The 26,865-nt window shown below is 34.2% G+C and overlaps 1 protein-coding gene across 3 annotated transcripts in view; it reads right to left on the bottom strand.

Annotated features, from left to right (window-relative positions):
- CAMSAP1 (calmodulin regulated spectrin associated protein 1) overlaps positions 1-26,585 on the bottom strand; it is a 65,937-nt gene extending 39,352 nt beyond the window's left edge. For 2 of the 3 annotated variants that reach the window (XM_051980351.1, XM_051980352.1), the window contains exons 1-2: positions 25,679-25,789; positions 25,251-25,413 (exon numbers count right to left, since the gene is read on the bottom strand). In XM_051980351.1, coding sequence (XP_051836311.1) covers positions 25,251-25,413; positions 25,679-25,735 — 220 coding nt within the window. In that variant the 5' untranslated portion in view covers positions 25,736-25,789. Of the gene's footprint in view, positions 1-25,250; positions 25,414-25,678; positions 25,790-26,348 lie in introns of those variants that run through there. The other variant, XM_051980353.1, reaches the window with a different exon arrangement.
- Between the last annotated feature and the right edge of the window lie 280 nt (positions 26,586-26,865).

The raw sequence follows: 26,865 nt of genomic DNA, 5'->3' as shown, positions 1-26,865 counted from the left end.
TAATATTCTTCTCTAAAATATAATGTTCTCTGGGAGCAGGTTTTTGGGAGGCTTCTAGGAGCAACCTTCATTTCAGTTCAGTGTAATCACCCCAAATGCAGCCAGGAGTTAAAGTCCAAATCCTTTATTGTTTCCTTCAAAGTCTTATATCTTTTCCTGGGGCCTGGTTAGCTTTAATAGAGGACTATCTCTCTCCTTGGTTCTGAGAGCTTAAGCTGCCTTCTCTGGCTTGTGAATCTCCTCGACTGAATCCCTGGCTGAGGCTCTAAGAGCTTCTATGGGCTTCAGCATCTGGCCCTGAGAGCTTCCTGCTTATATGCTGTACACTAAGTATACATCAATCATTATATCCCTAGGAAACCATTATTTGTTGTAGGATTAAATCAATTCTAAACTTTAACCACTCTCTCCTCAATTCCACTTAGTATCTTGTTTCAAGTTCTGGCCCATAACATCTCCTTGTAGGATCAGATCAATCATACTGAACTATGCTAAATTAGATAATTATTGTCTCTATCAATTTCAGTGACTTAGCATCTTTTAAGAATCTTAACATCTTCTCATTATTTTATTGTCTTTTTTGGAGGGAAGTAGAGGGAGAAGACTAATGTAAAAATTTATATTGCAAGACTGTACATATTTACAAAGGATTTTGCTTTTATTGCCTTCTCAGTGGGTACAGGAGAAGCATAACAAAGAAGAGAATTCAGAACTAAAAATAATTAAAAAAAAAAAAAACTAAAGTAGTTTTTCAAACTCAGATCTTCAAACTTCAGAATCCAGCATTTCATCCACTATGTCAAGCTAATGAAAATTTAGATTTACAAGAGATTTCTATTGAAAAAACCTTAATATCCAAGGCTATTCTTCATTTAAATCAAACTAATGCAGTTGCAAATTAAGCTTATTTCTTTTTGACCTCATCAGAGTTGAAAAATTGATTTTTTTAAAAATAATAACCATTGCCTTTTGAGAGAGAAATAAACAAGTAAATGTGGAAAATTTAGGAATTAAAATAATTCTTCATTTTTTTGCATAGACAAAATAAACCTGACCCTGATTTCTTTATGTATTGCCAATTTCTATACAAGGACTTCTAATTTCATTTGTGAGGAAATCCCCTTCACTATTACAGACCACAATCCACTTATAGCTTTATTGTTATGAATTTTGATGTTGCTGTTGTTATTGTTTCAGTTTTTCAAGCATATCTGACTATGATTTACATCTAGTGTTTTCTTGGCAAAAATACTAGAATAGTTTGCTATCTTCTTCTCCAGTTCATTTTACAAATGAGGAATTAAAAAAACAGGGTTAAAACAGGGTTAAGTGACTTACCCAAGAACTTGGAAATCATAAAAGAACTGTCAAAAAACCAAAAATGAGTTGCCCATAGTTATAGTGTAAAAAGCAGAATGTGAACCAAGATCTTTCTAATTCCAAAAGCACTCTATCTTCAGTCTCTCTTATTTTAATTTAAAACTACTTCTTTAGCCTATGAGGCCTATTTTCTAAGCTTTGAAACATTACCATCATTTGACTCTAGTGTTTCTTCAAGTTCTCCACAAATCTTCAAATATACAACTTCAAAATTCACTTAGTTCAATCTGCATATACCAAAACAAACAAACAAAAAACCTTCTACAGTATATATAGCAAATAGTTAGCAAGGCATATTGATTATTGATTTAAAAATCTTTGGTGAGAGAAACCCACCAAATCCTATAGCAGCACATTCCACTTAAATAGGTCTAATGGAAATGTTTTTCTTTATACCAAAACTAAATCCACCTCTCTCTGCTCCTAGATCCACCACCAGGAGGCAAGCAAAATAAGTTTAATGCTGCAACCCTGACAACTTTTCAAAAGCTTCACGAAGATTACTTAATATGTCTCTGTCCCTGTACCACTGGTCTTCAAATTTAAAAAATCAACAATTCCTTCAACTAATTCTTGCATGTCACATTCTTGACACCTACTACTATTCTTCCTAGTAACCCTCTAGCTTATTAATGTCCTGCCTACCAAGATATGGCATGTAGAATCAATATAATATTACAAATATAATCTGACCATGACAGAGTATACAAACAGCATTATTATATGCCTAATCTTGGGAAAAAAAATTTTTTTCTTAACGCAGCCTAAAAATCACAAAAGACTTTTTGACTATTGTATCACACTATTGATTCATATAGAGTTTATAATCCATTAAAAAGCCCAGATCATTTTCAGAATGTTAGCCAAAAATCTCCCATATTCTATTTATGAAACTGATTTTTTAACAAAAATGTAAACTTTTGCATTTATCCTTATTAAGTTAAACCTTATTAGAACTGACCCTGTAAGTCTGTTGAGATCTTTTTATTGGCTGTTATTTAACATAATAACATAGTATCAAAGAAAAATGTCTAGTCTTAGAGAAGTAAAAACTTGGGTGCCAAGTCCTGCCGCTGAAACATACTGATCTTACTTCATTGCGTTCTAGGCAACTCCTAACTTTCAGAGGTAGGGTGTGTGTGTGTGTGTGTTTCTTCCTTTGGTAGAGAGAACTTAATATGGGAGTTCCTCATCAATGAAATCACACTTCAAGACCCTACCTGAATTCATCTAATGTGTTGCTATTCACAACTTTGCCAGCTGCTAATAAACATGTCACTTATGCCAGAATGTAACTTGAATGTCAAAATCTAACAGGACTAATTCCTTAGGTTCTTTTGTGAAACTACAAAAGATTTGGTTATTATTTTGTTAAAGATATGAGTTTTCACTCTGTCATTAACCTCACTTAAGGTGTATACCCAACTTTTCTAGCATAGTTTCAAATTGTTAGAATGGTCAAATCAATTCAGTTCCACTGAAACTCCAATATCAATTATCTGCCAATTGAAGGATGCTGGGGTGATACTTCAGGATTTCTTTAATTTGTGTTTCTCATCAAGGATTTGAGATTTTTTTTATTGGCAATTAATCATTCACATGTCATCCTTGGAAGATTGTTCATATGCTGTACATTTTAACCATTATTATTTATCACAGCTGTCTGCTTCAAATATTTTTCTTCTGATAATTTCTTTTATTATTCTAGCACCACCACTGATTTTATATGTGCAATTGTACAAACAATTGCTGTGAAGTACAAATCGCAAATTGTCCCTAATAGCTCATCTTGCATGACTCTTGTCCATAAGGACATTACATATTGGAGGACTTCCTTAATTTCATCTGGCATTACAAGGGTAATCGTGGAGTACTTTGGATGTCCATCTGTCATCTTTATCCATCATTATAGAACCAACTCATCTTTTCTTTCTAGCATAAATATTTCATGACATCTTTTATTCTGATTCTTCTATTAAATTTTTTAATTGGTTACTTTTTATAATCTGCTCACACATGTATCATGTACTCTCTGTGTCTTTTTTTAAATTTTTAATCTTTCAGAATCCTTGGCACTCCATGACTCACAACCTTATTGCAAAAAAGTAAAAATGTTAAATAAAAAGGGCCTCCTACTTTATGGGAAGTTAAAAAAAAACAAACTGCAATTTCTTGAAACCAATCTAGTTTGTTCTCTTCCTACTCGACTCTGAGCCCAATTTATTGTACCTCTGAAATATTTGTTTTAGAGTCATATTAATGAATAAGCATGATTCTTCCACTGTAAAACCTTTAATTTTATATAAGTAAAATGCTCTGTTTTATCCTTTTTTGGAGGGGAGTAAGGATGGAGGGTGGAGGACATGGAAGTGGGCAACAATTATTTTTCAAAGCAAATGAAGGTGGCAGCCCAGATCTAAAACTATATTATAAAGCAGCAATCATCAAAACCTTTTGGTACTGGCTAAGAAATAGATCAGTGAATAGATTAGGTCCACAGAACAAAATAGTCAATGACTAACGCAATCTAGTATTTGACAAACCAAAAGACTCCAGCTTTTGGGATAATAACTCATTGACAAAAATTGCTGGGAAAATTGGAAACTAAAATGGCAGAAACTTGGTATTGTATACCAAGATAAGGTCGAAATGGGTTCATGATCTAGACATAAAGAATGATATTATAAACAAATTAGAAGAACATAGGACAGTTTACCTCTCAGATCTGTGGAGGAGAAAGAAATTTGTGACCAAAGAATGATATTATAAACAAATTAGAAGAACATAGGACAGTTTACCTCTCAGATCTGTGGAGGAGAAAGAAATTTGTGACCAAAGAAGAACAACAGATCATTATTGATCACAAAATAGATAATTTTGATAAGAGTTAAAAATTTTGAAAATAGTTAAAAAGTTTTGTACAAACAAAACTAATGCAGACAAGATTAAAAGGGAATCAATAAACTGGGAGACATTTTTACATTCAAAAGTTCTGATAAAGGCCTCATTTCTAAACTATATAATTGACTCAAAATTTAAAAAAAAAAAATTCAAGCCATTCCCCAATTGATAAATGGTCAAATGCTATGAACAGACAATTTTCAGATGAAGAAATTAGAAGTATTTGTAATCATATGAAAAGGTGCTCCAAATCACTATTGATCAGAGAAATGAAAATTAAAATAACTCTGAGATATCATTAAACATCTGTCAAATTGGCTAAGATGACAGGAAAAGATAATGACGAATGTTCAAAGGGATATAGGAAAACTGGGACACTAATACATTGTTGGTGCAATTGTGAACAGATACAGCCATTCTGGAGAGCATTTTGGAACTATGCCCAGAGAGTTATCAAACTGTGCACACCCTTTGACCCAACAGTGTTTCTACTGGGCTTCTATCCTAAAGAGATCTTAAAGGAAGGAAAGGAACCCATATGTGCAAAAATGTTTATGGCAGTTCTTTTGTAGTGGCAAGAAACTGGAAACTGAATAGATGTCCATCAATTGGAGAATGGCTGAATAAATTATGCTATGTAAATGTTGTGGAATTTAATTGTTCTGTAAGAAAACGACCAGCAGGATGGTTTCAGAGAGGCTTGGAGAGACTTACATGAACTAATGCTAAGTGAAATGAGCAGAACCAGGACAGCATTATACACAACAATAAGACTATACAATGATCAACCCTGATGGATGTGGCTCTCTTCAACAATGAGATGATTCAAACCAATTCCAACCTGTTCAGTGAGGAAGAGGCCATCTACACCCAGAGAGAGAACTGTGGGAACTGAGTGTGGACCACAACATAGCATTCTCACTCTTTCTGTTGTTGTTTGCTTGCATTTTGTTTTTTTTCCCTGTTTTTTCTTCTTCCTTCTTGACCCAATTTTTCTTGTGCAGCAAGATAACTGTATAAATATATATACATATATTGGATTTAACATATATTGTAACATATTTAACATGCATTGGACTACCTGCCCTCGAGGGGAGGGAGCAGGCGAGAGAATAATTTGAAACAGAAGGCTTTGCAAGGGTCAATGTTGAAAAATTACCCATGCATATGTTTTGTCAATAAAAAGCTTTAATAAATAAATAGTATTTTATTTTTCCAAATACATGTAAAGATAGTTTTCAACATTCATTTTTGTTAAGACTTGTGTTCCTAAATTTTTCTCCCTTCTACCTTTACCTTCCTTTTCCCCAAGACAGCAAACACTCTGATATATCCTAAACACATGCAATCTTTTAAAATATATTTTCATATTTGTCATGTTGTACAAGAAAAATCAGACCAAAAGAGAAAAAACCACGAGAAAGAAAAAGCCAACAAGGTTTCTGTCCACATTCAATCTCCATAGCACTCTCTCTGGATATGGACCATATTTTGCATCCCAAGTCTATTAGAACTGCCTTATATGGGGAGAAGATTCTGAGAAGATGGCAGAGTAGGTTGGTAATCCAACCCAAGAAAATCTGAAGACAGACTCCAGGTTGACCTGTCTGAAGTGCAAATACCTCTGGGTTAGTTCCGCAGAAATTCCAAGTGGGGAGCCCTGGGCAAGCTGGGGCCTCAGCAGGAAACAAATAAACTTTTACCTCTTAGACTTGTATATGCAGTCAGGGGTCTGAGTCCTGGAAGACTTCAACTGATTGGGAACACAGGCCCAGCTGTGCTGCAGAGCAGGAGCCCTTGGCAAGAAGGAACCAGAACCCTGTGAGTGTAGAAGTAGTGAGGCAAGGGATGCTGCTGCCTGTGGGCCCTTGTAGAAAGGTGGAGCTCTTGGTTTGGGATTCTTGGTCAGAGGGGAGCGCTGAAGGGAAGCTTGAAGCACCATTTCCCTACCCTACAATTTGAGATACTTGTACTACTAATTCTCCATTAACAAAAATAAACTGGCAAAGAAAGAACCCTACCATTTTAACATATTATAGGAACAGGAAAGACTGGGGTTTCTTCAGAGGGCACATTAAAAAAAAAAAAAAAAAAAAAAAAAAGCTTCTACTCCAAAGAGTAACCCAGAATTTCTAGAATAAAAAAAAAAATTTAAAAATCAAATGAGATGAAGAAAAACTTAAGAAATAAAAAATAAAAACCATCTAAGAAAAACAAGACTATGAAAAAAGAGTTAACCAACTAACTAGAAAAGGAAGTTGAGTCTCAAAGATGAAAATAATTCTTTGAAAATCAGAATTGGGGGGCAGCGAGGTGGCGCAGTAGATAGAATATCAGCCTTGAAGGAGGATCTGAGCTCAAATTTGACCTCACACACTTAATACTTCTTAGCTATGTGACCCTGGGCAAGTCACTTAACCCCAATTGCTTCAGGGGGAAAAAAAGAAAAAGAAAATTAGAATTGGGCAAGAGAAGAAAGCCAGTAAAGCTATGAGACCAAGAAATAACAAAATAGATTATTAAAAAATGAGAAAATAGATTGTGAAACATGAGATATGACCGATCTAAAGAACAAATCAAGAGGAGAATAATTGGACTGCCTGAAAGTTGTGACCAAAAAGAGAACCTTGATACGAATAATGCAAAAAATAATCCTAGAAAATTATCCTGGAGTGATAAAACATGAAGGGAAAGTAGAAATAGAAAAAAATCCAACAATCACCACCTCAAAGAGATCTTTAATTTTATTGTCAAATTTTGAAATCCCCAGATCAAGGAGAAAATTTTGCTAGAAACAACAACAAAAAAAAATTCAAATATGTTGGAGTTACAATTAAAATTATACAGAAATTATCAGCAACTACAAACAATAAAAGACCACAGGTCCTGGAATCATATCTACAAACAATCAAAAGAACTAGGCTTGCAGCCAAAAATATCATATCCAGCAAAATTATAATTTTGAAAAAAAATGGATTTTCAACAAACTTGGCAGATTTTCAGAACTTTGTATCAACCAAACCTGAACTTTAAACAGAAAATTTAATACATTTTAATGCATTTGTAAGCATTTAATAAACACCTGACTGATTGCTGGATAGCTAGTATATCTTAGACTCCTCATAAACATGTAACTATTTCTAAAGTTGAAAGGTGCAAGGAGATGGATTTTAGAATGGGCATTACCAATAAATATCTATGTGACCTTAAGCAATTTAGATGACAGTTTATAATATGGACATGATAAATACCTACAAATTCAAGGAGGTGGCAGCTACAATCTCTATTGATAGGCCCATAAAAAGCATCAATGACTGCAGTGTAGAAAGGTAACACAAATGTTAAATATTAAAATAAATACTAGGGAGAAAAGTTAATCTATTCAACTTTTGATCTCCACCCTGATAAGTGTATTGTACAGATGGAGGACTGAATAAAAACTCACCTAATTCACTATGACCACCCAATTTCAAGACAATGCTTCATATATCCACAATATCTAGATACCTTGTCCTTGGGCTATTCACTGCAACAATCCGAATGAGGACTTCCAGATTTTGAGGGGGTTTAAAAATCAACAGTTTAGATCAATTTCCCCATTTCAATTTCTTTATTTAATAGTAAAGAATAGATTCATGTGGTAACCTAGCTTTCACCCTAAGGATAAGAAAAAGAAGTCCATGAAGTTAGATAAATAAAAGTTAGCAGAGGATATTCTTTACAATTAAGTGGGCCATTGTCAGCCTACAGATTTACACCCATATATAACAACTAGCATTTACAAATATTAACCCAAATTATCTTAATGACCTTATTATCTCCATTTGACAGAAAAGGAAAATTGAAGAAGTTGAGTGACTTGGCTTGGTTTATACAACTTTTAACTGTGTCTGAGACTCAAGTGTCCATGCCTCCAGTCAGGTATAAAGGTCTCTTCATTGTTTACCTAGCTACTAGTGGAGAGATATTGTGGCAGTTCTTCAATATCAGAAGGTGTAGAAACTACAAAGATAAGAAGAAATTGTCTTTTTGAATAGGAAGTTTCACATCAATTTTATATTAGAGATAGTCCCTAGGATAGTGACTGGTTGAGAGTCAAGGTGTCATTAGATATTTCAACTTCTAGATCGACTTCTTGGGATCTTTGAGAATAGTAAAGATTAGAGAATATGGAAATGGAATATTTCTTACTTTCGATTTCCTAAAGATAATGATGTGAAGAGACCTTGTTCATCTTAAGATTTTATCTGTGAAGCCATAATTAGGAAGACAGATCTCAACTGGCATTTATGGGGAGGAGAATGTGAAAGTTAAAGTAGTAACCATTAATTCAGTTTACTAGCCAAATGATATGGATATTAATCTTCCCAGAAATTTTGGGAGGGGTAAAAAATTGGTTTCAGATAAAGTCTCTCAAGTGAGAAATCAAAAAATTTATGGAAATGACTTGTGCCTTTCTCTTAGGATTCTAAACATAAATGCTAACTCAGCTTCTATAAAGGAGAGGGAGTAAGCTACACTTATACCATCTCCTTCCAGGTCCTCTTATGTTGCCTTTCCTTATTAAAATGTAAAGCCTGTCAAGGCAAGAACTATAGTTTATTTTCTTGCATTATATCCTAATTGCATTGTGCTTAGCACAATGTCTAGTATATAAGTACTTAATAAACAATTAGTCTATCTTTTTCATCACTTTATTACTAGGCCACAATCAATAAAACTTAAAAATGATGTACTAAAATATGTCAAGCTCACTGATCCTATAGTTGGCAGAATTCATATTCTTCTGTTTTTTAAAAAATTAGGACATTCACCAAGTCTGTGGAACCTATTACTTTTTCCAAGATCTTCTACATCATAGATATCTCATCAACAATTACAATTTTTATTCTTTAGTACTCTGTAATATAATCTGCTCAAGCCTGGTAACAACTCAATGAGGGAAGTCAAATTCTGTCTTCTTAGTTATCTTTAAGTTTTCACTCCCTATTTTTGTTTTTCTGTTCTCAGTTCAAAAACAATTCTCCTTGGAAGAGAAAACAAGCAAAATAAGAGTTTAGCAAGTCAGTTTTCTCATCATTGTCTATTATCACCTCCAAGAAGCAATCATCATCTATACTTGGATCCTTCTCTTGCCTCCAATATAATTTCAAAAAATTTTTTTGTTTTCATTCTAAGCATTCCTCAGACAGCTTATTCTAGGCTTTAGTGTTACCGACACTATTTTTACAGGATTATATTATTCTTTCGCTATTTATCTTTAGTTATTTGCTCTTAGTGTCACTTATTCTATAAGTCTTTTTAAAATATGAACATTCCTCTCTTTAGACAGTGCCTCTTTTCCCTCTCTTTGGAATAATTTCTGTTGGTGATTTGGTTTTTTTGATTTGTTTTTTTCTGAGAGCTTCACAAATCAATTTTCTCTTCAAAATATTAGGCTATTATATCCTATCCTTTCTTTGAATTCTCTAAATACGTTCTCTCAAAATGAATAAACATCAAACAATGTCTAGCTTTCCTCTTTTTGCATTGTAAGTTGTATAATCCACAGGTTTCTGTCATTTTTACCTCAACAACCAGTTCCTCATTTTTGTAAGCATCAAGTCCAGAATAGCAATTCCCCTTAGTCACCAATTTACCAGTTGCTCTGATTTTAACAGAGAAAAACTGCCAGCAGAGAGATGCTCAGAAAACTAAAGTCCTTTAACACTACAATACTATGTTTATATATAAGCCTCAAGATCTTTTTTCCAAACTCATCTAATCCTTTCTATGTATGTAATATATAATTTACTCACACAACAGTATCACTTCTGTTGATCCTCACCCAAATTCTCTCTTCTACATTTCATTCCCTCAGAGTACTAGATTTCCTCAAATAATTATAGTTATACTATATAAATATCTCTCTTTTGTTAATAAGATATACTCCTTTAAATTCAGCTTTCAGTCATGACAGCCATGTTATTAAGTCTCAATGATACCTATGAAATTAATTTTGCTCCTCTGGGTCAGGAGCTCTAATTCACTCTTCTTAACATAATTTATACAATGGGGTTGTATTACAGGCAGTCCTTCCTGTTCTTCTCTTCTGTTGTTATTTCTCTTCCTTTATTGTATTTGCTACGCTCTGTGATATCAAACCTATCAAGAGTTACAAAAAATAATTCTCTCCCTTCACCTACCTTTTTAATTTAAAGCCCTATTACCAAATAGGGCTTTGCAATAGTCTAAGAAAATATCTTACATGCATTTGGTTAGATGTAATTTATCCCTTACTTATCACTCTTGCTTATTTTAAATCCATGATCTAGAAATTCAAAATCCAACTTCAACTCTCATATCTGTTCAACTCCCGAATCTACCTCCCTCTTTTATAATCTCTAGACAGAAGCATTAAACTACTGTCAGTACCAACATTTCAGTTTTTTGCCCAGGATTTCATAATATCCTATCTGTTCCTAAATGATTGACCCCAAATGGGTAATGACTGTCAGTATTTGAGAATTCCTAAAAGTCCCATTCATTTTAGATAGATAGATAGAAATTTAGATAGATTTAGATATAGGAAAACAGCAGACCTCTCTGTTTAAAGCAGGTTTGCTTACAGCAAAGCTGCCTCAGAAAGAATTATTCACCAACTACCACTATTTTTACCTTCATCTCTGACCATTATTGGATGACCTATCACCCATGGATTCACTTCACCATTTCTTCGTACACTAGAAGCTGCTTTCTTGAAATGGCCCAGTTCATCCTTCTACAGGAAGAAACTTAGACCATTTATTTAACTTAATGTACTCAGTGGTCATTTTTCTTTCCTACTTCTTGCAACATTCGACCATCCAACCTCCTGTAACTGATGAGAATTCCCTTATAGGGGCAGCTAAGTAGTGCAGTGGATAGAGCACCAGCCCTGAAGTCAGGAGGACCTGAGTTCAAATCTGGTCTCAGATACTTAATGCTTCCAATCTATGTGACCCTGGACAAGTCACTTAATCTCAACCACCTCAGCAAAAAAAAAAAAAAAAAAAGAAAGAAAGAAAAGAGAGAGAGAAAATTCCCCTATATACCATCTTTTTAAAAAAAATTTCCTTTTTAAGTGATAATCAAAAGATTATAAATGCATTCCTCTAGCTTTTATACTTGGAATTCAACTAGAAATCTGCATATACATGGTTCATACATGATAATGGAAGAAATATAAACAAAATACACTTTCTCTAAGTCACAGCGAATATTTAAATTAATAACTATTTGCTTAATAATAACATTATACATAATATATGTAACAAATATAATAATAAAAATAAATATTTGCTTAAAGTTCCAAATTTCTTTGTTTTCTTTATGAAAACTTTCTTGGCTGAGCTAAACTTTTAAGTGACAACTCTGGAAATGTGCTAGGCAGGAGACTTAAATATAAAATCATCTACCTGAGGACAACTTTGTCCTGTGTACTACAAAAACTTATTTCAAATTTTCTGCTCCACTCTGAGGGGCCAGAATGGGGAAGAAAAAAATGTAATGAATTAGATTTAATTTGTCAGTCAGAAGCAAACAATCACAAAGGATACAAAACAAAATTAAATTATCTGATGATATGAACACATCTCAATTCATCTAATCACTTTATTCTTCAGAGACTTCTATATCTGCTTCTTGGGCTAGGCTCTCTGGCCCCAACTCAAATTTAAAAGAGAAAGCCTTCATTTACACAGCACACACTAAGACAAGCTCTTCATAAAAATTAGGGAAACCAAGGCTTCAAATAAGATGAGTGTTAGCACTTATCCGCATTAACATCCAACTGCAATATCTCAAAGAAAAAGAAATTGGTCAAATATATTACTAAAATTTCAGTGAGAAGATAAAAAACAAATCTCTGCCCCTAAAATGTAAAGCTTTCTGAAATAACAGAAAGCTAGGTAAATAGACCTAATAGTCCCAATCTTGTGATAAATCTAGCCATGCCATTTTGATTTTGATACCTTGTGATCCTGGTGGCTTCTATCCTGTCCCCTCCGGCAGTGACCAAGTTTGACATTCATTCCCTACCACCCTACCGAGGAAAACGAAATGTCAAGAATTGGTCAGCTAGGAGGAGGACAAGGGGAGGACAGAACAGAGTAAATATGCAGGGATCTAATCTAGCCTATCCAAATTCCAATATGAAGAAATCACTTAAGAATACCAGTCTCAATAATCTGGTTAAGATTAAATTAGAAGCACTGATTAGGGAAAGGCCCAAATAGTGATAGAAAAGCTATCTGTAACAAAAAAAAAAAGGGGGGGGGCAAGAAATAAAAACAAGAGAAGCCTACCCCCAAAGCCAATAAAATAGTGAGATAAAAGAAAAAAGTAAAAACGAACAAGCAAAAACTAGAAAAAGTTCTCAAGAAAATGAATAAAATGTTAGGCAAGGGAACCAAGAACCTGCAATAAAAAATAAAGTAAAAATCACAAAACAAGCACAAAGAGAAAATATTTTTAAATTGTAGAAAACATAAATCATTGGCATTTCGATAAGTTACCAACAAAGTCCAGCAATAAGAGTTAAAAAGTAAAATCCCATTTAAAATAACTATAGACAATATATTTATTTGAGAATCTACCTGCCAAGACAACCCCCAAAAATATATATAAACAAAATTTAAAAACATTTTTTCACATGAATAAAATTGGATCTATACAACTGGAATAACATCAATTGCTCATAGGTAGGCCAAGCTGATAAAATTAAAATGACACTATAAGCAAATTAAAAGAACAAGGGATAGTTTACCTCTCAGGTCTGGGGAGAAGAAAGGAATTTATGGCTAAAGAAGAACTTGAGAATATCATAAAATGCAAAATAGATAATTTTGATTATATTAAATTAAAAATCAATGCTACCAAAAATTGGGAAAAAATTTTTACATCCAAAGGTTCTGATTTCTAAAATATGTAGAGAGCCAAGTCAAGTTTATAAGAATACAAATCATTCCCCAAATGATAATGGTCAAAGGATGTGAACATTTTCAGAGGAAGAAATTAAAGCCATTTCTAGTCATATGAAAAAAAGTTCTAAATTACTACTGATTAGAGAAATCCAAATAAAGTACCACTTCACACATCTCAGATTGGTTAAGATGACAAGATGATGATAAATATTGGAGGGGACACTAATGCATTGTTGGTGGAGTTGTAAAATGATCCAACCATTCTAGAGAACAATTTGTAACTTTGCCCAAGTATACCCAAAAGGCTTATGTTCTGTTCTAACAGTCTCACTAAAAGAGGGAAAAGGTCACCCATGTGCAAAAATGTTTGTAGCAGCTATTTTTGTAGCAGCAAGGAATTGGAAATTGAGTGGATGTCCATCAATTGGGGAATGGATAAATAAGTTGTGGTATGTGAATGTAATGGAATACTACTGTTTAGAAATGATGAGCAGGCTAATTTCAAGAACACCTCAAAAGATTTTACATGAACTGATGCTAAAAGAAGAAAGAAGAATCAGATCATCATTGTTCACAGTAACAAGATTATGTGATATGCAACTGTGATGACTTGGCTCTTCTCAAAACAGTGAGGTGAATTCAAAGCAATTCCAAGAATTGAGTGCAAAGTACAATCTGCATTCAGAGAAAGAATTTTGGAGACTGAATATGAATCAAAGCAAAGTATTTTCAACTTTTTTGGTTTTTTTATTTCTCATGTCTTTTCCCTTTTTGGTCTGATTTTTCTTGCATGACATAACAAATATGGAAATATGTTTTAAAGAATTGCACACTTTTATCAGATTAGCTGCTGTTTTGGGAAAGAAGGGAAGAAGAAAAATTTACACTCAGTGTTCTCACAAAAATGAATGTTGAAAATTATTTTTATACATGTTTGGAAAAATAAAATATTGAAAAAATTTTACTCAACATTTTTTAAATAAAAATAAATGTTAAGTAAATAAAGAAAAAGACCAACAATTGCTAAATAACATGAAAAACTAGTTCTCTGAAAAGACTAAAGTCAATAAACTTATATTTTAATTCATTAAGAGAAATCTTCCTATCTCCAGGCCCAGCATGTCATCTATAATACTATATCTAGCTGTCCAGTGAAGGAACTGCCAAAGGGGAAAAAAAAAATCCTGGTCCCAAGCAGATCTCCAGAATTTTATTAAATGCTGAAAGAACTAAACTTATGCTACTGATTCCCCAAAATTGTAAAACTACTCTACCAAAATTCTTTGAGAAAAATTTACTTCTCAAAGAAGAATAGAGAATTATCTAAGCCAGTGCTATTGATTAATATCAATTGAAAAAAATTATAAATAAAATTTTGAAAAAGAGACATCAGCAATCAGCAAAAATTATTCCATATGGTAAAGATGAATTTATAGCAGGTATGAAAGGATGATTTAGCAGGAAAATAACTAACATAACTGCAGTAAAAAGAAAAATAACCCAAATTATATTTTTAATAAATACAAAAGGCTTTTTAAAAATCATTAACTTATAGAAACTCTATAAAAATATAAAGTTAGAAGAGCCATTTTTACATAATAACAAGTCCATATCTAAAACCCAAATCTAGCATTATTTACAATGAGCAAACACTAGAAGTTTTTTCAATAAAGTAAAGCAAAGGTACCTGGTTTTCTCTAATGTTATCTATCACCAACTATTCTAGGAATGTTAGCAAAAACAATAGGAGAAATGCAGCATAAAAAGAAAAGTGTAAGTATCAAAAAGAGGAAATAAAAGTGAATATATAAAATATTTCAAAAAATGAACTAGTCCTACCTATCATTCTGAAAAAAGGAATTTGGAATTATGCCCAAAATATCACTAAACTCTACATATAGTGGTACCTTAGTATTTAACATTAATTGATTCCAGAAGGCACAAGTAGCAAAAATGACAAGTACAGAACAACTTTCTCCATTAAGGAGTACATTTCCAGTTCACAGTCTATCTCTCCCTACCCAATTCCCCAAAGAGACAAAGTCAGGGCAGCAGAGCAATAAGCCATTCCAGCAGAACTCTTCCCTTCTTGACCCAACAACTCATTTTGTAAAAGGAACCCAGCTCCTTGCAAGCTTCCTGAAGGCTGGGAGGAGGGTAAGGTGCCTGGATGTGTAGGTGGAAGCTATGGTGCCATGCATTCCACTGCCCTGAGTTCTGGACTACGGCCCTTGCTGGGTGCTGAAGACTTCTAGCAGTCCTGGCACCTTTGCCTGGGCTCCCACCTGCTGCTTCTGCTGAGCACACTGGCCATTCCATGCGCCTTCCAGTACTACTGTTTTGAGAACTAGTAAACTATATAGTGCAGTCATCTCATCCAGCAGAAACTGCTCCACAATCTGCTCACTAATTCACACAACCTCAGCATCATGGTCTCCAAACTTGACAATCCTGCATTCTACTGCCTTCCCTGGATAGAAGCTGCCAATGGCTGAAACAGCAGTGGAGATAGAGCCTAGGTATCCTCATATGTCTACTGCTCAAATGAGAAAACAAACAAGAGCTAAAAATGTGAGCAAGCCTCAAGTGCTGAAGAATTTCTTTTTTCATCAAAATGAGTCAAATACCAAATTCAATGCATTGTGAAGCAGATGAGTATCAAGGTACCACTATGTTTTTGATTCAGCAATACCACTAATAAGCCTCAAAGAAAAGAAAAAAAGGATCAATGTGCACAAAACTACTTGCAATTCACAGCAATAAACAGAAAACAAAGGGGGTTCAAAGAGGTTCCCACTAATCGGAAATGGCTGGGAAAAAATTGTTACTTAAATCGAAAGGAAGGAAGGAAAAAAGCATTTAACCCACTTTGTACCAAGCACTGTGCTAGTACTTTACAAATACTATCTCATTTAATTCGCCCAACAACATTGGGAGATTAAGTGTTATAATTAATTACCATTTTACAATTAAGAAAACTGATGCAAATTTAGTCACTTGTTAAGTCACTTGTACAAGATCATACAGCTTGTTAAATATCTAAGACTGCATTTGAACTCAGATCTTTCTGGATCAGGTGTATACAAAGATAAAAATACTCAAAACGAATATTTGGAAAGACAAGAATTTTTCTTCAATGCAATTGATCAACAATAACTCCAGAGGACTGATGAAGAAACATCCTCCTGAGAGAGAAGCTGAGATATTAAGGTTTTGAACACAGTATGTGTGGATTTGTTTTGCTCAGTTATGATTATCAGATATTTTACCTGCATCTATTATCTCTCCACCTCTTCAGCTATACACAACATATTAGCCTCACACCCTATAATTCCATTCCCACCCAATACAAACTCCCTAGTGATACTCTCCCCCATCCCAATAAATGCAAACCCCTATCACTATTCAAATCTTGTTCTCTATCTCCCCACTGCCAGCACCCTTAACTACTATCACCTTCAACCTCCTATTTCAAAACTACCCCCCCCCACTGTGCCTTCTAGAATGCCTGCTCCAAAGGTAACAAATTTTAAAAATAAACCTTTTCCTTTCTCACTGCTTTTATATTCTTGTACTTATTATGAACTGGGGCCATCCTAATGACAAAACTACCCTGGCCACTGTCTATGGAAATGAAAGTACTTTCATATTCCCCAGTTCTAATAAAAAACAATTAGCAATATTTTTTGCTTTTCCCCACTACCATTTCCAAGTTCTCCATCTATCATAATTACTCAGTAACTTTTCCTTTTTTGAGGTTCATTCATCCTACATCACCCAATCAAGCTCAAAGTGAGTTTCAAGACACTCTCTTCCCATCCCTACCCCCCTTTCTTCTTGAATAAGTTCAGAGTTTGGCTCACAGTCTCTCTCCATACATGTAGATTCTCCTTCAAACATCCTAACCTCAAATTACTCAATTCCCATGACTACTGTACATTTACTCTTCCTCAGCTAAACAGAGATATATATCCTCATACCTTTGATTTTGCCATCATCCATAAGTGTTCCATTTCCAATTTTGCAAATCGGAATTCTTTTATATGATCATTAATTTGTCATTATCTCAGTTCTTTCCCAAAGCACTTCCATCACACCAACTACAATCTCTTCCCAATTTTTGATCCTTCTCTCTCTCTCTCTCTCTCTCTCTCTCTCTCTCACAAAAGACCCCAGTTCAAATTGAGACTCAGATACTCATTAGCTGTATGACCATGAGCAAATCATTAAACATCTGTCACTCTCATCTATAAAATGGGGATAATAACAGCACTTCACAGGGTGATCTAAAAGGATCAAGTGGCATATTTTTACAATGCTTGGCACTTTATTTAGTACACATTAAGCACATAATAAAGGCTTGTTCTCTTTCTCTCCAACCCCCTAATTCATGTGCTACTTACACAAAACTGGAGAAAAATAACCAAACCATGATGCCTATATCCACTACAAATCTTGTTTACATATTCACAACTGGGTCCTTGTTACAGCAAGGCAACACTTTACATCTTTGTAACCTATTCCCTTACACACAATGACTTTTCTAAAGGTTTTTATCCATCCTCAAATCTCCTATAGTTCAAGTCTCATTCCAAACCCTCAGCTAAGAACTCTGGCCTTATATTTTTATTTATACATACACACATCCCTCCATCCCAAAATCTACTTTAACAGACACTTGTCAGTGACAGAGGAGAACAAAAGTGTATTTCTAACAACAAGGGTTAAAACCCAAAAGTTCTAAGAGTTCCCTCAAAGACCGGATGCCCTCAAAGCTGGTGCATGAAACAATGAAAAAGTAATGCCAAATTCAATGAGTATTACCAATAAGATCTCTAACACCTCTAACATGGACTAGAGCACAGACTGAGTAATGGCTGTACAGATATCTTCCATTGAAAATTGGGATATCATGGTTGGCAAAGATTCACAATTAATTAGTTATCCAATGTACTACTAATATACCTTATAGTCAAAAATTAATATGTTACTATTATATAATGAACAGGAAACACAATAAAATACTGCTTTTGAAATCTGAATGATTTTAATCACATGTTAATGGCATTAAACAGATATGTAACCTTATCCATTGGTTTCTCAAAGAGAAAAATACAGTCTAATTAAAGGAAATCACAAAGAAATGTATTTTTTTTTCAAAACACAATTATTCCAAGCATTTTACAATTATCAAATATTTACCACTTGCCTTAAATAATTAAAATCATTCAATCTACTAATTCTAGCTAAATATACTCCTAAAGAATATGAAAATAGTTTCAAGTAGGTTAAATATTCCCCTACAATCAAATTTTAAACTATTTGCTTTATGAAAGGCTTTTAAAATATACTTCAGAACAACTTCTTTCAGAATGACCACAAATTTAAAATGTTTTATTACAAATACGTAAATACATATATGCACATATTACAACTTGTACATACAATGATCTAGGTTATTGTTTAATTATATTCTAATCTTTTTTTTACAGAATTATAGACATTTATTCTGAAGGGAGAATACTACATTCTCACCATAATATAATCTATTGATATGCATTTAATTCAATGGAACTTTTTTAAAAAGATCATCTCTAGTTATTACTATTTCAGGTATCCTAACAAAGGGAAATAAAAAATTGAGATGATGCATAACATACTATCTTTAGGTAGGGGAGAGATCACAAAAGAAACAAGTTAGCAAATCTCTTATTCTATATGAGCCAGTTAGAATTCATCAATAAAATGAGGGGGGCTGGACTATATTATCTCTAAAATCCCTTCCAGTTCTAAATGCTATAAATTCCCCCTAAAAGTGCTGTTTTTCATAGCATCTTCCCTTCTTCTATTTCTAGGTTTAAAAGATTTTCTAAAGCACCTAATTTTTCCCACATGAGTTTTCACAAAATAAGCAGTTATTAGGTAATAGAGAATAACATCCACATGTACACATATGGACATTTGTAAACTGGCAACTGCTTGTATTTGTTGTCTTTCTCCAATTTCTTAATTAAGACCTCAAAAATTCCCAAATGTCACATGTCTCACAGTATCATGATATTTTTAATGCAATTAAAAATTGGGTAAGTCATACGTACAAAAATATGTTGTTTTTCTTATTTGTGCCCATTCATTCACATTTTAACATTGTGACAAATTAAAAAGAAGTCTAAACAAACAGAAACCAACATTTAACTTAAAAAGCCAATGGAGATCTTCCTAAAGGCACCTGGATTTTCTCAGTTATGCCTGCTCTAACCTTTGCCCCACACAGAAGACATTATAAATGGATAAGGCAGGAAGCAAAGGGAAGCAACTTTCTCCCAAAATTCTATATATGACTTAGGTAATGCTTTAGCCAGATGTGCTCTGCTACATTTTGGGGTCTTTTCAAAGAATCTTTTATATATATATTCAGTGACTATAATTTGGATCTCAAATTGCAACGGGGAACCAATGTACAATGGTAATAGACTTCTTTTATTCCTTTACATTTTCTTCTCCTAGAAGCTAAAAAATGTGTCTGTCTCTGATTCCCAAAAAATTTAGTAGTCAAAAGCTATGAACAGATGTTAGAAGAATAACCTGCAAAATATAAAGCACCACTTGAACACGTCTCACTTCTCCAATTGTAAGTGAAATGCAAATTAACATGTTTCTGAGGTTTCACCTCATACCCTGTAAACTAGAAAAGAAAAAAATAGTTTAAATCGTTCATTAAAGTCAATATACAAATGGCTAAGGGAAGGCACAATACTAATATACTGGTAGTACTATAAACAGGTCCACCCATTCTTAATGGCAGTTTGAAATCATGCAAGAAAAGAATTATCTATATCCCATGGACACAGCAAATGGCATCATTGGGCATATATTTCAAAACAGATTCAATATATACCAAAATATACACAGCAATGCTCTTTGAAGTAGCAAATAGCTTCAAAGTATGAGTGAGAAGTAGCAAAAATATAGTATACTAATTTGGTAGAATATTATACAGTAAAAGATTATGAATAGGAAGAATTCAGAAAAACATGAAACTCTGTATGAACTAATACAGAGGGAAGAACCAAAAAAGAACATTGTTACAATGACTACAACAATCACTAAAAAATTCCAAAGAACAAATAATGAAAAATGCCATCCTTTTAATGGCAGAAATGGAGAAAGAATTTGCATACATCCTAATGTACATTCAGAATCCTAGCAATCAGACATTATTGCCCTATATTATATATGGGGCACACGGGTTAAAAAAAGATGCCTGAATCTGAAGGAAGCAGAAGGGGTCTTTTTTCCAAAATAAGTATAATGTAGAAACAAAAAGTTTTATCTGGCTCCTAAATAAAGATTGTCTTCTAAATCTCAAGCAAATCTTTAGAAAATATGTTCTAAGTAAATCATGTTCCTATCATAACAAAGAACTTATTCTCCACAGCTACAACCTTCTTAAGTCACCCCTGACTCCCCTGAATTCATTGAAGATTTGCCATTCACATGATCCTGAAAACATCTAGTCCAATAACTCCCTTCTGGTTACACTTAACCCTTGTTCTGCCTAAGCTATGATCAGTCACTTCAAGTCATTAAAAAACCCTCTTGCCTGCAGACCTTCCAACATGTTTTCTGCACCTATCACCAACTACAAATTCCTTCCTAAGCATATGTTTTCTGTCCCTGATCTAAGTCTACAAAGATGTGCAAGAGAAAGTCATTTGTCAAAACACAACAGATTATACAGGGTTAAAAGTCATAACCCCGAAGATTTTAAACATTCACTGTCATACAAGTAACTTAGAATTATGAAATGTCAAATCTAGGAGACTTTACAGAAACCTTTTGCTTTATCACAAAACAAATTTATGTGCCATGCAGAAAAGAATTTTCTACCATTAATTTTTTTTTCTAAATTATTTGAAATAGTTCTAAGTAATATAAACAAGTATCCCTTTGTACCATAAGCAAATTCTCAGTGATGCTAGTTCTAGTAATTTCTTCAGACCTGATTTACCAGAATAAAGTGTTGGTTAGGTTAGATAGCTGCTAAGATCCTTTCCAACTCCCAAATTCCATGATTTTGTGAAATTCACATTCTGAGCTTTATCTCTAAACCTAATTATGCTGTGTTTATGACAAACTTTTTATTCATACTCTACTGTTGCCTTTCAGAGTGATCTCTTAGCATTTGCATGTATATGTATGTGTATCCAATACTTAACCTTAGTGTCATGAACCACTTTGGGAGTCTGGTAAAGGCGATGGATACCTTCTCAGAATACTCTTTTTAAGTATAAAATAAAATAGGATTACAAAGGGAACCAATTATAATGATATATACATATCAAAGTATTATAACATTTATACTGGACCTACTACGTATATATGTCAGGTACTGTGTGTATAACACACTTTACAAATATCTCATTTGATCCTCAAAACAACTCTGGGAGGGAGGTATTATCCCCTTTTTACAGATGAGGAACCTGAAGCAAAAAGAAGTAAAATACTCAGTCACACAACTAGCAAATATTTGAAACTCAATTTTAACGCAAGCCTTCCTGACTTCAAGTCAGGTGACAAGAGATACTCTGAAATCCAAAGTGAAAATCTCAGGTGACAAGAGATACTCTGAAATCCAAGGTAAAAATCCCTGTCTGAAAAGGTGACTTTTTTCTTTCAAATCACCTCAACAGAGATGAAATGCCAGAAAGAAATGTCAAGTTCTGTAAACTTAAGCAAATCATTTAATTTTGGTTCTCTTCCCACATGTGTAAAAATGAAGAAAATACACTGATTTTCATATTTGGAAAAAAATAGGTATTTGGTTATTAAATTTCATAAGATACACATAAAATATAATACTATTAAAATATGTATAGTACAAAATTTAAATAAGAGAAAAATCCAATAGAATAAATTATATTTTATCTCCTTGCCTCCACCTATAAATGTCAATGTTTTCTCATTTAACTTATGAGTTTTAACAATTCCTAAAGGAACAATTTTCAACATCTCCAATGTTACCTTTAAATACAGAGTTATCCATAAGTCTTGGAATAATTTAAAACTATTAAAGGTACTAAAATTTAAAATTACACCAAGACTTTAGGGACACTGTTATGTACATAGCATAACGTCAACAAAAAGACTCAGGAGACTTAACAAAAGGGAAAAAAAATGAAAAAAATCCAAGCATAACACAAAAGTAAAAAAAGAAACAACAACTACTACTCTTTCCTATTGCTTTAATAGTGAACAAAAACTAGATGAAAAAACCATATTAGAGAAGTTAATAATACAAGGCATTAGAAATGGCAGAGTTCCATTGTAGTCCTATTTACTACAAAAGACAGATGCATTGATTATTAGAATGATATACAAGAATAATGACAACACAGGAGTTTGTTAAAATAAAAAGTACTTCAAATTCTTCCTGTAGAATTTCAACATATTTTCAATTAAACAACAAATAAAACAGGTTAAAGAATATTGTTTGATTTCATATCTCTACTGAATAATTTTCTAAAAATATATTTAAGTAACCTCTGTTATATGCATGTAACATTATCACAAAAACTCTTAAGGTTAAGAAAAAAAATCCCAATTCAAAAGTCCAGATCTAAGTGGTATAGAGAACTTAAAAAAAAAAAAAAAAAAGCATTATTTTCAGACTACACACACACACACACACCCTACCCCTTTTCAAAGAAATCCATAAGATATTATGAAAAATTTCATTCAACCAAACTCTAAACTTACTAGCAAGAGGTATTCTTACATACCATGATAACCAAGAAAACAATATGAACCCTAACATTCTAAGTTTTTTCATCAGTTTATTAAAAATGTAAAAAAAAAAAAATTTCAATTTACCAACTCCCTTTCCCAAATATAAGTATTGTTGAGTTTATGTATAATAGTTGAAAAAGATTTCTGAATACGTACAAATGAATGAAAAAACAATGCACATGGAAATAAGGCTACTACCAAATGACATCAGATTAATACTACTAGAAATATGTCAATTCAATCTTAAGATTTAACAAGTCTTCATTCTTCTTCAATTCTGGCTTAGATTTCTAGTTCTCATTCATTCAATAAATATTTATTTGGTGTTTACTACATGAATCCCATCCCTTCATTTTGTAACCATGTTGAAAATATTTACCTTTTGGCAAGTTAAAAATATGTCAGTTTTAAGACTATCTTATTACTACAAAGAAGGTTAACAAGTGTTTATCAAGTGATATCTTATGATGAAAATAAAATTAAACAAATTAAGCTAAGAAATTAATGTACATATTATTCACTACTGAAATTCTGACAAGTTCCTATGTTAAGTGCTGATACAAATTCGAAATCAAAATTAAAATTCACTCTTTAGAAGGAAGTGGGAGAAAAATGAGTGGTAGAAGTTTTTTCAAGACCTTTTCAGAGTTGTTAGCTTTTCAAATATATGACTATAAACATACAAATGTAAAGGAAACAAACCATTTTCCCCATTTCTAATCTAATAAACTGAGTCACTTTCAGTAGATATAAAACAAACAATATTTAAAAACACTAATAAAGGAATTTTGAAACAAAATAGGGCATATATGTATTTAATCCCTGTAACTTACAAAACATGTCCTCATGACTGTACATAACTGTAACTATTATACAAGATCTCAATTCCAACTGCTGAAATATTGTCACATTCAGAATGCCAATTCATGAAGTTTTAAAAACTAGATTACACTTTGTTTAAAGGAAATTCCATTTATATTCTTAGTATTAAAAAGAAAATACTTTTACTAAAGCAAACTTATTTTCCAAAAAATACTGAACAAAGATTGAAACTGAATCACAAAATTCTATATATATGGGATCTATTAATTTGTGCCTGTTCAGAAATCTTTTTTCAAGAGAGAAACTTAAACTCAACAATGTTATATTTGGGAAAGGGAGCTGGTGTCCTATGATTTCTTAAATATGAGAAATTCCCAGTGTATAAACTTCTTTCATCAATATGGAGAGTAATTCTACAACTAGTCCTGAGTTGCCCAAAGCACTGATAGATTAGATTATCTGTTCACAATCATACAAGTTTGTGTGTTGAAGACAGGTATTGAATCCAATCTTAAAGCCCCATCCTCTATTCATTTGCCTTTCTGAATAAGTATACTGAATTAAAAGTCTCAATTGAATTTAAGAATAATTTGCTCAGCCACGTTCTAAGAACCTTTAGTCAGTTATTGATCTATTAAGGGTTTAGCAAACTTAAAATTACAAAGTTGCCTTGTTTCTCAGGATAATTAAGGTTAGACATTATGAAGAGATAATTTAATGTGAGATTTTTTTATGAAGAACTATTTTAAGATAAAACCTCTAGTTAGTGCATTGTAGATTTAATTATAAAGTTTCTTTTTTAATTTAACATGCCTTAGAAAAGCTGTGTACCATTTACAAATTCTTTATAGAGTAATTGTCAATGCTATATATTTACTAAATTTACATCTTCAAATTGAATGTTCCCTTCCCTCTGTATTTCAGGATGAAACAAATTTATCAGTGAAAAGATGCAGCAATGATATTTTTGAAACAATCAATTATTCAAAAAACCGTTTCACATTTTTAAATTTCAGGGCATCAGACTCACCAAACAAGTATAAGGGTCTCAGAAATCACCTATCAAAACCACTAGACAAGGAATAAGTGTTTTCAGACTAAGAGAGGCAGTATTCAAAGCTGGCAGATAATTAACTGACAGGTCCTTTACCAGACCATTCTTGTTCGAGTAAATAGATTTTGATATGTTTCTAAGTACATATCAAGTACATTCACTGATCACCGACTAGCATCCAGGCAAAACCCTGATAAATTTCTTCATTCCCCATAATTTATTTTTCATGGGATGTGAAAAAAAATATGATATTGAGACTGTAAGGTACAAGTAATTTTCATATTTTTTAAAAGACAGGAGAGAGATCAGGAACCATAATTAAAAAAAAAATAAGACGAGGAATTTTTGGAAAATTATCATACCTATTCCATAGGCTTTAGCACAGATCCACTGTAGATTAGCAGCTATTTTCGCCCTCGCTGAATCATAGAGCTCAGAAGGGACAATTTCAACTGCACTGTCTGTCAGGGCCTCCATTTTTCTCCTGGTGCTATCTCCACCAGCAGAAACATCAACATCCACCATCTAAAAACAAAAAGAATTTTAATATAAGGACAGAAAAATCAAATTAGGTAGCAGGCACCTCTACCCTAAAAACAAAACAAACAAACAAAAAAAAAAACTATCAGCTCTAACGTTTCATTCAAATACACTAGGTTCAAAGCCATAGGCCCCACTAAAATTCTAATTTTTCCCAAAACTGCCATTATTTTACGATTTTTTAAAAAATGCTTTAAAGTAAGATTAAAAAGGAAAAAAACTGTAAGGGGTAATCTAAAATAACACAAACCCGGTACTGAATACCGGCATCTTGAAATTCTGCAGAACAGCCACCTTGCATTTCCATTGTATGAACCTTGCATTTTTGCGAGGACCATCTCCATTGTAAAAGGCACAGACACAAGGAAACCTATCATGGATAAAGGTGGGAGGAGGAGCTGTGGAGGAGAGACAAACACACAAAAAGGGCTCGCCAGTGGCTCACTCTACCTGCCACTTTCCCTTTAATGAACAAACCCTTGCCTTCTGCATCCCAATTAAATGCACATCTTTGGGGGAGGGGGACCACACGATGGGGGTCGGCCCCCAGAGGCGCTCCAGGATCTGGGCGCAGGGAGCACCGAGGGAGTGATGGACTCGCCCCCGCCCCAGCACTACTAGAGAGGCGGGGACTACCGTGGGCAAGGGGCCGCCGGCTCCCCTCAGACTGGGCGGACAGCCGGGAGCCTCCCCGCCCTGGCCGCCGCTCCTCACGCCTGCCCCGCCGCCGAGGCCTACCTAGCAACCCGTGCAGCCAGAGCCGAAGCGCCTCAGGGCGGGCGCGGCTGAAGAGGAGAAAACTACGCGGTCCGCAGGGGGCGCTGGGAGAGCCCAGCCCGGGCCGGGCCGAGGGCTAGGAAGGGCCGGGGCGGGGGCGGGGGTCTCTAAGGGGCCCTTCCTCCCTCAGCCTCCTCACAAACCTTTCACAGTCGCCGCCTTCGCCGCCTTTGCTGCTTCATCCTGAGGCCGCCGTCGAGAGCTGAGGTCGGAAAGAGGCGGGCGGAGAATAAACTGCCCGATGGGGCCCGGTCGTTTGGGGCAAATGGGAGGACCGGGTGCGGGAGGGCGCGCGCTGAGTGCTCGGTCGGGGAACGCGCAGCCGAGGCGCTCGCGCACGCGGCTCGCGAGCGGCCGCTCCGGGGCCGCCCCCAACGGTCTCACAGAGAATGGGAAAGCGTTTAGACAGTTGCGCAGGCGCCGTGCGGACCGCGCAAGAGCTCTCCAACCGTCGTCGTCCTCGCCCTCATCCCCCTCCCCTCTCCTTTCTGCAGGTGCCTAAGCTAGCCAAGCTTCTTTTACCAGCGTCCTTACCCTTCAGAGGGCTTGGCAAAAGAAGTCTCAGAGATTAATATGTCTCAAGGGCATAGATGTAGGAGCCAGCCTTGGAAAAGAAATAATTTTGAGAGGTGGAAGAGGGAGTGCTCTGCATCTCTTTAG

Source organism: Antechinus flavipes, chromosome 2 (assembly GCF_016432865.1).
Source record: "Antechinus flavipes isolate AdamAnt ecotype Samford, QLD, Australia chromosome 2, AdamAnt_v2, whole genome shotgun sequence".
In the NCBI taxonomy this organism is placed as follows: Eukaryota; Metazoa; Chordata; class Mammalia; order Dasyuromorphia; family Dasyuridae; genus Antechinus; species Antechinus flavipes.
This window is presented reverse-complemented; position numbering and strand designations above follow the sequence as displayed.